The 15,757-nt window shown below is 37.2% G+C and overlaps 1 protein-coding gene across 1 annotated transcript; it reads left to right on the top strand.

Annotated features, from left to right (window-relative positions):
* Positions 1-9,278: 9,278 nt before the first annotated feature.
* Positions 9,279-10,300, top strand: LOC147889028 (heavy metal-associated isoprenylated plant protein 44-like). Its single transcript, XM_087392583.1, has 3 exons — positions 9,279-9,438; positions 9,562-9,637; positions 9,872-10,300. The coding sequence occupies exons 1-3, from the start codon at positions 9,433-9,435 to the stop codon at positions 10,198-10,200; spliced, it is 411 nt and encodes a 136-aa protein (XP_087248709.1). The 5' UTR covers positions 9,279-9,432; the 3' UTR covers positions 10,201-10,300.
* The last annotated feature ends 5,457 nt before the right edge of the window (positions 10,301-15,757 follow it).

The following is a 15,757-nucleotide window of genomic DNA, read 5'->3' as shown; positions in this document are numbered from 1 at the left end:
TAACCCAAAATGGGTAGTGTCTACTCTCTTACAAGGCTAGAAAGAGTTAAAGAGCTTCAAAATACAAGCATTTAGAGTAGCAAAGGCTTGCAACCAAATTCCATACTACAAAACATAATGGAAATGATGCTTTCACTTGCATGCTTCATAGAGGTGGCTAAATGAAAGCATTCCAAGCAAATCCAGGTGTATCAACTTAAAGCAAAGCTGTAGCCATAGTTGTACTGAAGCTATTCAATACTTTAAAACATCAGAAATGCTAAAGTAGCATCTAATGTAGCATCAAACTCACAACTATCCAAAACAAAGACCAAAACTTGGAGGGTGCAATTCTCAGAGCTCATAGCTCTATTCAAGGGGATTTTTATGCAAGAAGAAGGGCCTTATATAGAGAAGGGCTACCAGCAAGGAGGGGTGCAATGTTGTGTCAGGTTGCCATAGCCAAGCTTGAGAAGACTGACTGGTTTTTCGTTTGTTGCACCTCCATTCCTTGTCCAAATGAGCTCATATTTCAGCAACAGCTTGCCCTTAGTGTTGTTTAGCACAAGCTTAGAGGAATTTGCAGATAGGTAGGTATGGAGGCAGAATTGCATGAAAGTTTATCGAAGAGTGTGAGTGTTGTCATTGCGCATACAAACAAAATTGCCCTAAATGCTTACACCTAGAAGTTTACCCATATGTGAGGAGTTTGTAGCTCAAAGGGTTTGGGCAATGGTCCTCTGTAGGCAGAGAATATAGCTCTCAAAGATTTGGGGAAGAAGAAGGAAAATGGAGAAGATGAGAAACTAGTAGTTTATGCTAGAGAGAGCATCTAATGCTAGGCTAGGCTAGATCTAGAACCTAAAACTTTGATACCATTTGTAGCATCCGAATAGATGCATCTTGCAAGAGGTGTGAGAGCACAATGAAAGAAAGATGTTAGTTCTCTATTATGATTGTGAGAGAGAGGACTCTCTCCTATAGAAAGGGGGTGAAGGTAATACCTTCCCTACATAGTGGCAATTAGCCCCTACATTAGTGGGAATCAATCCCTACATCAGTGGGATTGCCTTTGTCTTACATCATCACTTAGGTCACACACTAGACACATCATAGCACTTGATGTGCCTTTACAACACACACAAACACACATGTGACTCCCCTAGATGCACACATGCACCATAGAGCAAGCCCTTGATCATACTTACCCCAACACCTATTTCCTCGTGTTCTCCACTCTCAAATGTTTCAAGAGTTGATCTTTAAGGTTTTTGATAAGAGAGTGGATCTGAATGTTATGCCTTTGTAGTTGTCTTTGGGGAATCCTCTGGTGCATGGACAACATGTAATTATCCTTCCGTGGTTGGAATCCATATTGGAGACTTATCACAGAGGATGCTTTGTACATCCTTTTCATGCAAAAGTGTTGCACTTTAAGAGCCCTGGTGACCAAGGTGTTCTTGAATGCCACACTTGGGGTTTGCATCACATGATCGATATATGTTACAACGTTTTGGTGCCATGTTTTGGATTTCTTCCCCCTTTGTGCAATCTACATTTTTAATAATTGGTCTGAGGTCATCAGTTGTTTATTGTACATTCACATTACCTTTGTTAGCTCCTCCCCCCCCCCCCCCCCCCCTTTTGCTTGTTAGTTGACTTTCCATTATGGACATGTTAGTGATAGAGGTGATTCTTTAGAAACCATTGTAGAGTACTCTCATTACTATTTAATGTGTTTGATGCCCTATATGCATTTCTTGATGTATATTAGTGGTTTTAGAGAGGGCTTCATTGGTGTCACTACTCGATTGGGAAACCTACCATTGTAATATTGCTTCGATCCTTCTCAATTAATTCTTCAATCAAATAAATAATCTATCATAGTATCCTGATTCTTTTGTACACTTGATAATGCCACTTTCTAAATTCCATTGTATGATGTTTCATGATTGGTCAAAATTTATGGATGATGCATCCTAATGGAGGTCTAACATTTCTCCATTAGTGACTACGAATTGTAGTATAAAATATTGTCATAGGATGGGCCATGAACTTTGTATTTCCACATTTAATTTGAGGTACCAATCATATAATTCTCGAATGAGAGATTGTGGGAACAAGTTTAAGTATTATTCCTCATGCCTTGAGATGCTTCCTAACCATTTTTTCTCAAATAAAGCTATGAATTATTTGAGATTACCTCTGCCTAAGAACATAGCCATGTAAGCAAGTGGATCATTTTGCATGTGATTTTCTTGTGGGATTGACTCTAATTGATCCATTGTATAATCGGTATACATGTTAAGGTATTGGGGGTGGTCCTCTAAAAGTTGATACCATTTGCAAAAATATTGCTTGCAAATCGCAAATTGTGTGGGTGAAGACTACCAATGATTGTGGTACATTTTATCGAAGTTAAATGATGTCTCTTATGTTGAAATATGCCTCAAAACATAGCAATGATTGGCCTTGGAAAAAATTTAAAAAATTAGGCCAAAAGTAGTGGCAAAATTCTACAAAACATGCTCTTTTTAGTGTGTGAAACATGGGATTCAACAAAGTCCAATTTGGCCTCCAAGTGACCAAGATATGGGTCCTTAACATAGAGGCAAAAATGGGCAAATTTTCAACAAAGGCCCCCAGAATGGGGATAAGATTGAGACAACAAACTAGGAGTTCCAAAGCTAAGAGAGAGTCACAGGGTTTAGGTAGAGTCTAAGGTTGAGGAGTGGAGAGCTAGTCTCTCTCACAACTTCAAGGGGTAAAGAGTTGAGAAGGAGCATCAAGAGAGGAAGAAGGAGGTGGAGAGAGGAGGAGAAGGGAGGAGCAAGAGGAAAAGGAGGAAGGAGGAGGAGAAGAAGAGGGGAGGATGGGAGATTGCAAGGTTAGAGCATGCTATCACATGATAGTGTTGAGGGAGCATGAACCGAAGGAGATCAAACACATGAACACCTTAGTGAACTTGAACACTGAACACCAAAGTCTGAGAGCTTTATTCCATTGAGAGAGTTTTATAAATGTTGTTCTCTACTCAATTCATAGGATCCTCAAGAGTGGGACCTCTTTCATAGAAGTTTTCTTGGATAAAAGTCCCTCCACTTTTTGTAGGGACCTGGTCTCTCCACTTTTTGGGGGAACCTCTTGGGTCTCTACACTTTTTGGGGGGACCTCAAACTTTTAGTCTCCCTCTCTAGTTGTAGTATTTCTCTCTCTAGATCTTGATTTGTCAAGTATGATTGGATATTTTATAGAGAGTATTTTGGCTATCCTCATCCTTTTAGATTAATCCTACCATCTATCAAGCTCAAGATATAATAAGAGGAGCTTTGACTCTACTCTACATACACAATGATCTCATCTTCGTCACTTGATACTATGCTTTTGGCCCTTGTTGCCATAGGGTTAACAAAATAGATTGTAAATCATTCTATTTTGTTGAATATGAGAGTGATAAGCTAATGTACAAGGCCTATATCATGGCATGATTTGACCCATACTATACTACTTCCTCATCATCCACATGATCTTGCTATACCAAAGTGCAAAAGCCTAAGTTATAAGTTTCATAATCTTTATGCAAGGCAATATAAACACAATGCATTTCTCTCCTCTTTGGTCCAAAGACTTTGGACAGGTAGTTCTAGAGCACACGCATTTTATTTATAGACACAAGCTAGGCTAAAGACTACAATCACGATGATTTTGATCCCACCCGATCCAAAGATTAACTAGAGTAGTGGTACCATAATTATGGGCCTTTGAAAAAACATCATACACATAACACATAATAACATATAATCAGATACTGCCACAATTTTTTTCCTAGTACTTACCATACCTAATCAAGTAGAGCAATGGTGCCACCTTTATATACACTACATAGACATAGCATATAAAAAACTTATGAGGCTTCCCCTCATGTAGTCCAAAGATGTGTCAAAGTACCCAATTCCATGATGGAAGCCTTGAACTAGAGACACGGATTCACTAAGACATTTCTTCAATATAAAATCACAAAGCACCTTATTTATTAATTGAAAATTTGACATCTTTAGTTAAAAAGCATTGTAAAGCAATTAGGAGTGCTAATGCATGCTTTTAAATGATGCATGATGAAAAAACATAGAAATACACATGTTTTACCATGCAAACGATATAAACACCTACATAAAAATTTGTGAGAGTATGGATATTAATAACATAAATGCATTTGAAAAGTTTCATGTCCATAGGATGCATATACTTATGGAAGAAGCACAATGATGTTTTTTAACACTTATGCATGATGCAAAAAAAAACATGGAAATATGCATGGCCAGCGATGCAAATGATGTATGAACCATATAATCTTTTCAATTAAATGAATATTACTTACATTTAGTACCTTTTAAAGTATAATCCCATTGGACACATACCCATATGGTTGTTGAGCCACAAACACACTGGGGCATCCACATGGCAATGGAAGCCACCTAGGAGGCATGTCTTGAAATCGCAATCCACAAGGAGCAAGAAATCTAATATAACCTATCCTATGAATGGAAAGACATGTAATAATATAATCCTATCCGAAAAGAAAAGAAAAGGAACACATAAGTCAAGGAAATGAAACACAAACACATCTCTCTCAGTCTCATAATGCCTACACCATGCTCTCCATGTGAGGTTATGGGCCTCTGAATTGCCTCATAGTACACAAGCTTTCATGCAAGCACCACTAGATTGTGGTGGCTTGATTGTGGGATCTTACACTTGAGGATAGCTAGGTACCATGACCGCACTCAAGTAGCCCTAGAAAAGAAGAAAAGTATTCCACTCCAACCACATCTACCTATACACTTTGAAAGGAGGAACCTCAACCAAAACACTACAAGCACATGAAATTCCAAATCCTCTCACAAAAAAGAAAGAGCACAATGCTAGTGTGTTCCTAGAAAGCAACGAGAATAATACCCATCTATGTAGACACTCATGCAAGTGGACACAAGCGGAATCCAAACTAGGGCTAGTGGAATGAGGACTCATCCAAATAGAAGAGGGTAACCTCGATGCCATGTGTCATACCATGAGAGGATGAATGGATTGCAACAAATAGAATGTGGAGGTGGATATAATCCTCATACGATATGGTCCAAACCATATGATATGGACACCTAAATGTAATACAAATGCAGTGCCAAATGTGCACCTAAGCCTAGCTAGAAGCTGACATGGATGGCCAATGTGCTAAACTTGGGAATGGGTTAACATGTCCCCACCTCTAAAGTACATTCTCTGGTCATAATGTGAATGTAAAAGGTACATCAATGTAAGTGCAAAATAGAGAGGATAGAAAAATAAAGCTCAAGGGAGTTGAGGATATGTAGATGAGGTGCACACTCCATGTCGATGATGACTGAGATGAGGAATGCTCCCCCACATGTAAAGTACAAACTACTCCACTTGGATTCCAAATAAAAATAGGGAGTAGATGGTGTGGATGATGAAGCACGAGTGGAAACTCTTGGGTACATGACTGAATCCCACATATATATGCTAAGAGTTGATGCTCTAGCAATGGTTGGTGAGAAGCATAAGTCTAAAAACACAAGGCCTATAATATCCAAATATGTCACTAAAGTATCCATGGATATGCAAAGAGACTCTTCCTCAAAAGGTGGCGCAATAAGAGGTGGAGAGGTCTCTATAACATCAATGTAATGAAGGTGTACTCATACATGAAGGTGGGGAATAAAGGATCATCCTAAAATAGGAAGGGAGAGGTATGAAGTTATATAGTTTGGTTAACAAAGCTCACAACTGCATGTATATTTTAATGTTTGTTTGAAGTGTGTCTTGAATCATGTCATTATGGAGGTAGGCATGGAAGTACTCATGTGAGAGCCATTTGTTGGAGATGAGTAGCATGTGGCTATGATGGTAGAATGATTTCTAGGATCTTTCTTCTCACTCTCATATGTACAATTTTTGATGTCATGTGGTAGTGCACTTGTCTATAATCTACCCCTCCTTGCTCTCATAGATACACTTTTTGATGTATTGCCTCAAGCACTTTGAAACACCCTTTTGGGCTCTTGTATACATGTACATATACGAACCAAAAAACAAGAGTGGATTAGGGCTTAGTTATGCCCTTATCCACCCCAAATGTTTTTCTAAAAAAACTAAAGCATCGATACAAGCAACAAAAATATGAGTATGATAGTATCCATAAAAAATTCCATAAAAGCATCAAAATTGTAGGGCCATCTGAAAATAGTAACATTGATTTCCATGCTTATTTTGACAATGATTCCCCTGATTCTATATTGATGCTTTCCAATGTTTATTTTGATGCTAATCCAAAATGCACAAAGATATTCCAAGTCATTTAACATGAAAAATTAGGAAAAATATGAGACAAGTAGGAATTTGCTAAGATAAGAAATATTCCAAGTCATTTAACATTTTAAAAAAAAAAAAAAGGATAAAAGGAATTGTGGTATAACGAAGATGAGACAAGAAAGAATTTGTTGAGATAAAAGGTTCATTTGATCATTATTTCAGAGAAGCAAAGTCATCTTGGTCTCTCATAATGGTAGAACTTTGTGTTGATAATGTTGTTATGAGAAATGGATATGAACTTTTACTTTTACAAATGATCTATAGTAGTGGATAGAGTAATGAATTATATTCCTCACATTGTATATTGTATTGAGACTATTTTTTGTTGTACAATGTTACAATGCTCATTTTATTAAGTACTTGAGTCTCACCACGTTCAGAAGGAAAAGTGATATACCTTAAAGGTTATATGTAGACAAATGTGGAATCTATTACACTCAACCCTTGCATTGGATTTTCGGTTTCACATTGCATACGATTAATTAGGAGTTTTCAACTTTGGTGTTTGGATTTTATTGTACATATGGCAAAATTCTCACCATGACTTTGGCTAATTTCCAAATCTCCCATGGTGAGATTCTTGTGGCTATGTCCATAAAAGATTGAAACACATGTGAGATATCCAAGAACAAAACCATCTAATCTAAGGAATTCTCTTTCCACATCTTTGAGTTATTTACTTATGCACATTGTCAATGGTACCTTGTAACTTTAGGGTGATGTCCACAATTACTTTAATGGCATGGTCTCACTCGCCTCTCGTTTTATTCACCCTAGTGTCCTTGTAGCACTCTTTTTTGTGGATGCATCCTATCAAATATTCATAATATTAAGCATAAGCTCAATGTCCAATACATCAAATGGAATCATATACACTCACATTTTAAAAGATAAAAGAGGCAAGTTCAATGCAAAAAGCAAGCAATATATTTAGGTTGGGATTATAAAATAGCATAAATAAAATAATACATAGATCTAATCATCCATAGGATGATAGTCTCACAGGATGTTGTGCTTTGTGTGATGGTTTTGACTTACTACATGAAAGGTAGGGAAATTGGCTGAAGATATTGCCACAAATGTAGTGGAGGGGAACACTCCATAAAGTATTAAACTGATTGGAGACTAGTCACTTGACTCAAGTAGAAAATTTAAGAAAAATGGGAGAGCATCCCAAGGTCACTCCATATTAAAGTTTTTAGACATGGTATATCTCATGATTATGATGACCAAGAAGGCTCTATGGTAGTTGATTATTAAATGTGAAAGAATTTTTGAAACACAACCAACTAGGAAATAATGGTTGTGATAAGGTTGTGTAGTTAGGAACTACACAAAACCTAGTAGGTGTGTGTCTCAAAAACTTTGTTACAAATACATTAATTACAACATTCTGAAGCACATACAATAATTTAGCTATTGTATATTACAAAACAAACGAAGGATATAGATATTGCTTCAATCTCAAGTCTAAAAAGAATTTATGATCAGAGTGTTACAAGTAAACATCACATAAAGGCTATCTTTTACTTTAGCTATAATTTAGTGCATTGTGTTGTGTATGGTAAAAGTAATGACCAGATAAAAGAACATGGAGTAGAAGATGATTATGGTATTCAATGGGTAGGTTTCCTTTCAATGTGGCTCTTATAATTTTCAAAGGCATTATGAAAGGATTGTTGCGGAAGGATTGCAACTAGCGAATGAAAATAATGTATGGCTATTGAGTTTAAATGAATGAAAACATGTTGAATTAAATATAGAAGTTAATCAAATATTGTCATATTATCATGATTAACATGACCAAGATGCCTCTATGCTAGCTTAATTATTACATGCAAAACACTTTTTGAAACACAAACAACGTAGAAGTAATGGATTGATGTGATAAGTTTGTGTGATTAGGAACTACAAAAAATCTAGGTGATGTAGGTCTCATAAACTTTGCTACAAGTCCATTATTTGTAGCATTGTGAAGCACATATAATAATTCACCTATTATTTATTTAAAAACAAAAGAAGGATATTGAGATTGCTTCCATCTCAAGTCTAAAGGTGTCTATGATTAAAGTGCTACTAGTGAGCATCACACAAACCCTACATTCTACTTTAGCTAGAATTTATCAAGTTGTGTCGTGGTTTGGTAAAAAGTAATAACCAAAAAAAAGAAAATGAGTACAAGATAATTATGGTATTCAATGGGAAGGTTGCTTTTCAAGGTTGGTCTTATAATTTTCAATGGCGTTGTGAAAGGATTGTTCTCGAAGGATTACAAAATACCATATGACTATTCATGAACTTGAAGAATATAAAGTCGAATTACATCTAGAAGGTAGTCAAAGAGCAATATTAAAACTCTTAAAGCAAACCTTAATAAAGGTTGAGGATATGTGCACACAACATTCATGATGTCTTTCATAGAATAATGATAAGAGGGTATAAGATGCTCATCTTTTGCTTTTACAATCTCCTGGCACTAGCTTGGGAATATTGAGCAAGGGCTCTTTTGAAGTGTGATGATAATGCCTATGTTTTCTCTGATTTTTTCTTCTACCATACTTTTGATATGGCCGGTTGGCTCCCAAGCTATAATGAAATTTAACATTTGAAAAGCTCTTCCTTACACGTGAGACAAAAAGGGATATGCTTTATGTGTCCATTTCTAGAAGACGGATTTTACTAAGTGATTGGAGTGGAGGGGTAGCAATCACAGAAACGGGCAAAAGCCTACTTTCCGCGCTCTCATTCCTGCACACCCAACACTTTTTGAGTTATTCCCTAATCTTCAATCGTGCCCATTTATTCTTATTCTCAGCATGTGCCACAGCATGGGTACCGTGCTGCCTTCAATTGGCTTCATCGCTTTGGAATATGTATGTGTTTATTGTCTGATCAGCCCCAGCACACAGCCCACTACCACCTCTATCCTTTATAAATTTAACGCCCTTTATTCCACTTTGCAACCTGCATTCACTCCCTGCACTTTGCTACAGAATTGCCTAAGTGAAGGCTAGGCTCTTTCTCAAGAGAGGCTCCTTGTTCTGCAACCCTGGTTCATCGGAGGCTATGGATGTATTGAGCAATCCCTTAGCACGCAGTACGCTTGCCCATTGTGTTGTTCTATACCTGTATGGAACACACGAACAATATATTTATTCCCTAAGGATCTAATACATTGTGGATTTTGGAGTGCAGATGGTAGAAATGCTTGTTCGGATGGACTGCAATGGCTGTGAACGCACCGTTCGGAAAGCACTCTCCCGGCTTAGAGGCGTGTCCTCCAGACCCATCTCATGTCTCGTCGACTCTCTTTGAAAACATCTGGAGACTGGGTTTTGCTGACGTCAAACAATATAGTTGCGGTGTCTTGTCTTTTCTAGTTTCAATTTTCTGTTCTATTAAACTTCCTAACTGGTTACAAACTATGGAAAGATGTAGGTTGTTCAAACCTCTCAACAATTCAGAAAGCCTGATTCCTTATTTTTGCAATTATTGAGCTTTACAGGGGTCGATTCCGTGGACGTAGATTTAACGCAAAACAAGGTGACCGTAATGGGTTACGTCGATAGGATGCAAGTGCTTAGAGCTATAAGGAGGACCGGAAAAAGGGCCGAGTTTTGGAATCCTGCCCACCAAGAGGATTACCACCTTCACTTGCCCAATACCTACGGTTATCCCGCGAATTCGCATGCATTTGCGACGACATATAATTACGAAAGGCATGGATACAACGTACCTGCTCGACATATGAATTCTCAGTATCACAGCAGACCTCAAGATGGAGTTTCCACAATATTCAGCGACGAGAATCCGAATGGTTGTTCCATTATGTAGTGTCTGAAGTACTTAGTTGAGAACTAATGCTTTTGACTAATTTCGCAGATTAATATTATAAGAACAAGCAGGTCAATAGACTAGCGTTGCTCTATTTTGAGATATTTGCAGCCAAAAGGCCTCCAATAGTACGTCACCAAAACGCTAGATCCGCAAAACGGTAAACCCGTGGCTTGCTCGCGCTTTCTCCCCCCCCTTCACTTTAAAAACAAGGTGAATGATTATAAATCATTCATAAGGGCTGCCTTAGATTCAGGAAGATGTGCCGTGCGGAAAAGAGGGCAGAGATGATGAATTGAAAGCTCATGAGAGAGAGAAAGAGAGAGAGAGAGAGAGAGACCTAAAAATGTGGAAGATTTGTAGAGGAAAAAATAGCATGTGGAGAGTAAACAATCATAAAATCATTAGAGATTCTTTGGAAATTGAAAATGGCTATTTTCGCTTTGTTGTGAATCGCCTTCACTTAGTCATTCCTTCCACAGGCAAAAAAAAAGGAACTTTATATTACTCACGGGAAACCTTATAAGAGGTGAAAACCCAAGTAAAAATAGTAGAAAAGTGGAAAGTTAAAGGAATATTTAACAAGTCTCCAAAAAGATAGGAGGCCCAATTAGAGTTCTGCACCTTCTGCCTGCCAGCCAAAATGCGCGTGTGCACACACACAAAGAAAAAGGGGTGAATATTAGCCTCATGGAAAATCTAGAGACATCTCCAAGTTCTTGGGCTAATACTTACAACTTGCCATAACTTTCTTATGCAAGCTCTTTACAAGCTCTAGATTTAGCCAAGCTCGAAATACTCAAATCGACCAGCACTTGAAGTCATCTAAACCCATCTATATGACCAGATGTTTCGAATACTAGCTTACAAAAAACTTGCATATGAAGTTTAAGTCCCTCTCCAGCTCTTATTTCTTCCTTTCAATAGTCTTTTTTCCACATTAACAAATTCTTTTAGTGCTTCAGATATATTCTTTTTCTATTGTTTTGTGTAGTTTCTTATTACCCTCACCGAGCCCTAGCCTAGTCCTTGGCCTTTGATCTCCCATCCCACCTTGTGATACCCTATATCTATTTCATCCCTATGCCTGCTTCAATTTTCTATTTCACATCTAGCTTTTGTATCATCCCACTTCCCCAATTTTGCATATCCTTTTGCACTCACCCTTGCCTTTGTTAGCATATCATGTCCCGTTCATACATTCATCTTCTTTATACCCTTTATTAGTTCAATAACCCATGAAGATAGACAAGTAACTTGAGAAAATTGCACATTGATTTTTGATGTCCAAAAGGAATCACAATTGAGTGCAAAGAATAATTAAACAATATATTATATGCCATAGTTGTGGTCTTGGGCAAGATATATATCACAAATTTTGTGCCAACTTGATGTGCATCCCATTAAATAGAATCAAGGATTACATTCTCACATAATTAAGTGAACTTTTTGTGTGATTTGTATATCATGTGAATACGTTTTTCACAAAATGATGCATGATGGAAAAATCTTCTCAATGAAAAAGACAAAATCAACAATCTACCACTACTAGCTATTTTACTAATACCATTGATAGATGGTAAATCTATCATTGACAAATAGAAATTTATTGTTGGTAGAATGAGTCATTGTACTAGTGGGAGACTATATTGCTGATACTATCATTATTACTAGTACTTAGTACAAGGTCTAGTAAGCATTGATAACATTAACTATTTCACTCTTTATCATTAGTAATAGAGCCAATACTAGTGGTAATGAAATATAACCAATGGTGCTCTTACTAGTATGCAACTACGCCATTTTCATGGGTTTGGATTTGAGAGGTAATTTTCCTCTCTTCTTTTAAGCCCCATCTAGGGCCTAGGCTAGGGAGTGGTTCTTGATCATTGCACCAACACTCGGGGGGGTCGCTATGTATAAACCCTCTATATCACGTGCGTTCAAGGCCTATTTCTAAAATCCCTTATCTGTAAATTTTTCATTAATAAAATGTACCCCTTTTCTATACAAATCTGTAAAATTTTTCCAAAACTCTTTTAAATAGTCCCTTATGTATATTTATTTCTGTAAATTTTAGAAATAAAAATATCCTTCTGTTGAACTCATGTGATAGGGTTACATATGATGAGTGACCACCCCGAGCACCAACAAGGAAATGAGCTAGATGGGACTACTCTTAAGGTGTGAGTGCCTAGATGCTCTCAAAGGGGAGGGTTGGGGGAGGTGGTTTTTATCATTTTTTTCTTTTGTATGCATTTTTTATCATATGTTTTGTACCATGCCTATATGTTGTATACTATAAGTTGGATTAACATGTGGGTTCGTATGTGCAGATATCGTATGGAGTTTGTAGGCAAACTTTTGCATAGTTTTTTTTTGCAAGACGGAAGGTTACACTAGCTCTTAGCGCAAACGTGTGGTGATCAAGGGCACAATGCAAGCTAGTTAACTAGGTGCTTCAAGGGTGATTGCTAGAGAAGATAAATAGCATGTTGGAGAGAGAGATGGAGGCCACAATATAGAGCATAGGTAGGTTGCATAATTTGAAGAGCAAGGCCATAGAGGACATGAATCAGTTTGCTAGAAATAGATGCCCAAATCTGTGTGCTTGTTAGTGTTGTGAAATATTATTTTGATGCATTTCTTTGGATTGAATCCCTCATTGGCATGTCTTCATGGTTTGGGAATTCATGTGCTGCCTATCATTTGTCAATGATGTTCATGCATCACAAATGGAATGATGGGATGCAATATGGGCTTTGCAAAAAACTAAAGGCATTTAATTTGACAAGAAGACACTCATGATTGAGACTAAGTTGAGACTTGGGAGAAGAAGTTAGAATTAGTCTTTGGGATGGGAAAGGAGGAAGCTTAGCAAGATAAGAAAAGAGGTGCTGGCATCTTAAAAGAATCGGTGTAGGGAGGTTCTGCACAAAAGTTACAAAAATGAGCTAGTCACATAAGAAGAATTACTTTTGTGACATTTATCATAGAGAAAGAGACCTAACTCAATGGCACTATCTATTGGGTTTATCTAATAGTTTACCTGGCCTATTACCACACATACGGTATGCCAACAAGTGGTACAACGACACTAGTAGGACTTATAGACCAAAAGCAGAAAGAGTGGTGGCCATCCACATAGCACACCCTATCCTCATTTGAGTATTTTTGCAAGCTAAGAAGATCCCCTTTAGACAATCACATCATAATCAAAGCTTTTTCTCAAAATTTTCTTGGGCTACCATTTAATGAAGGTTTTTCAAACATTACATTGATGTGCACTTGAAGAGAGGAGAAAAGATAAAGATGCAAGTAGAAGGAAAGGTAGAGGATGTAATTAAAGGAGGAAACATGGCGCAATGAATCAACTTCTTTTATGCCGATGCACCATTTGAGCCATTCTCTCTTGCCTAGACTGGCATGCTTGCATTATGCCGAATGGTTCCATGCAAACTTGCACCATAGCAAGATCTTGCTCATACTTCAAATGGTGCATGTTGAGCATTGATTGGGGAATAGTACAAGATTTTGTAGAGGAGTTTAGAAGGACTTAAAAACAATGAAGTGGCTATAGGACTGAGGGTGACAAAATTGGGAAAAATGGACTCTCGAACCTGACCAAGACTATGCTTGACTTGTACCAGTGTTATAGGTATTTGGACTACAAAATCTGACATATTGGGCCTTGGTTGGATTATTACCAAAATGCTATAGCTTTTCTTTGATACCCATAAATATGTCAATTGGATATTCACATGCCTAACCAATCACCTTTTTAGTCCATTTTGCTATAGATTGGTCATAACATGATGGCAGAAAACCCATTAGAGAGGCTTATACCAAAATATGCAATGCACCAAGTCCAAGTGTTTGGTTGTGCAACGAGAAATTGGTTATGCAACCAATTGAGATATGAACATGGTTCTAAAGGTTGTAGAGTAGTAATCGAAGACATTATTTATGGAGATCTATAGATTCTTCATGTATACATTTGTTAAGATGATGTAATAAAGTCAAAGTTTGAGTCTCATTTTTAAACCTCTTGATTCTACTTTCCTAAAATTTGCATATGCCATGTAGCATTATCACACATCATATCAACTTGCATCCCATCATGTAGCATCATCATGTATCATATTATGTTACATCATCATGGATCAAGTAAACATGAAACCCTTTTACTTGGCTTGCGCCTTTTGTGAATACTACAAATACTAGCCAAATCTACCAAATATTTCTTTTAAGCAGATGGTATATTATCCTATGGCATGCTTTCCATGGTTTTGAGATTGGTTCACCACCATAATGCTATGATAATGATTTAAAAATGGTGTGAATGATGCTTCAATTCCAAACAACTGCAAAGGGTGTAGCTCATAGTGATTGAAGTTTTTAGACAAAAAATTTCCCCTTAGGTCTTTAAGATCATGAATTCCAATTAAACACTTGCCTTCTCTTAGACTCTACATAGTCAACAAGCCTTGCCGTCCAAAAAGTCCAATGCTATCATATTTTGTCTAGAATCTAGACACTTGCACCTCAGGGGTAGTCCGATTTAGTCCCTTGTCGTAAGATCCTAGAGAGTAGGACCCAATCTCTTGGCTAGACCTTTGGGTGAAGTGAAAATTTACTATGCTTCTTGCTAAAGGAAGGAAAGTTGATAGCCCGAGATATATTTTAGAGGCAAGGATTGTTGATTTTGTAGGATCAAAAGAGGAATGGGGTTCTATGATTGTAGTTCATGACCTTAAAAGCTGGAGGAGAAATTTTTTTTCTAACAACTTTAGTCATTGTGAGCTACACCCTTCACATATGTTATGGATTGGAGCCCTATTGGAGCATCATTAATATAATTTGCAAATCATAACCACGGTACTAGGGCATGCACTAATCTCCAAGGTATGGGAAGCAAGCAATAGGATACTATACTAGCTGCTTGAAAGATTGATGCTCAATAAAGGAGGAGCTTGATAAAGAAAGAGCTCAAAACATGCCATAACAAGTGGAGGCTGTAACAAGACTAGGTGCAGCTAGCATACATTGTAAGTATCTTTATTACTTACTATATTGTAAGTTAATTCATTTTTTAAATGTATGCTCTATTCTCACCTATTGGTGCTATTCTCTATCTCTATCTCCCATCAATATATTGGCTCTCAGAGAAAGAGAAAAAATTATATATGCTTACATACTTTTAAGAGTAAGATTGAGCGAGGGGGACTTGGATTATTACTAAATCAATATATCTTGACTTGATAATAATCCATTTTCCTCTCACCAATAATGTCTCACTTTACCAATTGCTTGCAGGATTGGCACTTTGTAAAGGTGGAGCCAACGTATTTTGCGAGTAGCTTTATTACTTACAATCTTGTCAATTGATGCATTTCATTTGATGTGTGTTATTTTACATACTTATCCTTGCCTCCTTACCTTGGGATAGGTTTTTTGGATCTAAAGGTTCCCAAAAGCCATTTTTAATTTCTAAAATAGAGAGCAAATTTTCATCTCTCATCCTATACCAAACAAGGTTCTACCAATCTAGGTTTGA

Source organism: Dipteris shenzhenensis, chromosome 21 (assembly GCF_047967505.1).
Source record: "Dipteris shenzhenensis isolate YYH24624 ecotype China chromosome 21, Dip_SZ_1.0, whole genome shotgun sequence".
NCBI classification, from domain to species: domain Eukaryota; kingdom Viridiplantae; phylum Streptophyta; class Polypodiopsida; order Gleicheniales; family Dipteridaceae; genus Dipteris; species Dipteris shenzhenensis.
This window is presented reverse-complemented; position numbering and strand designations above follow the sequence as displayed.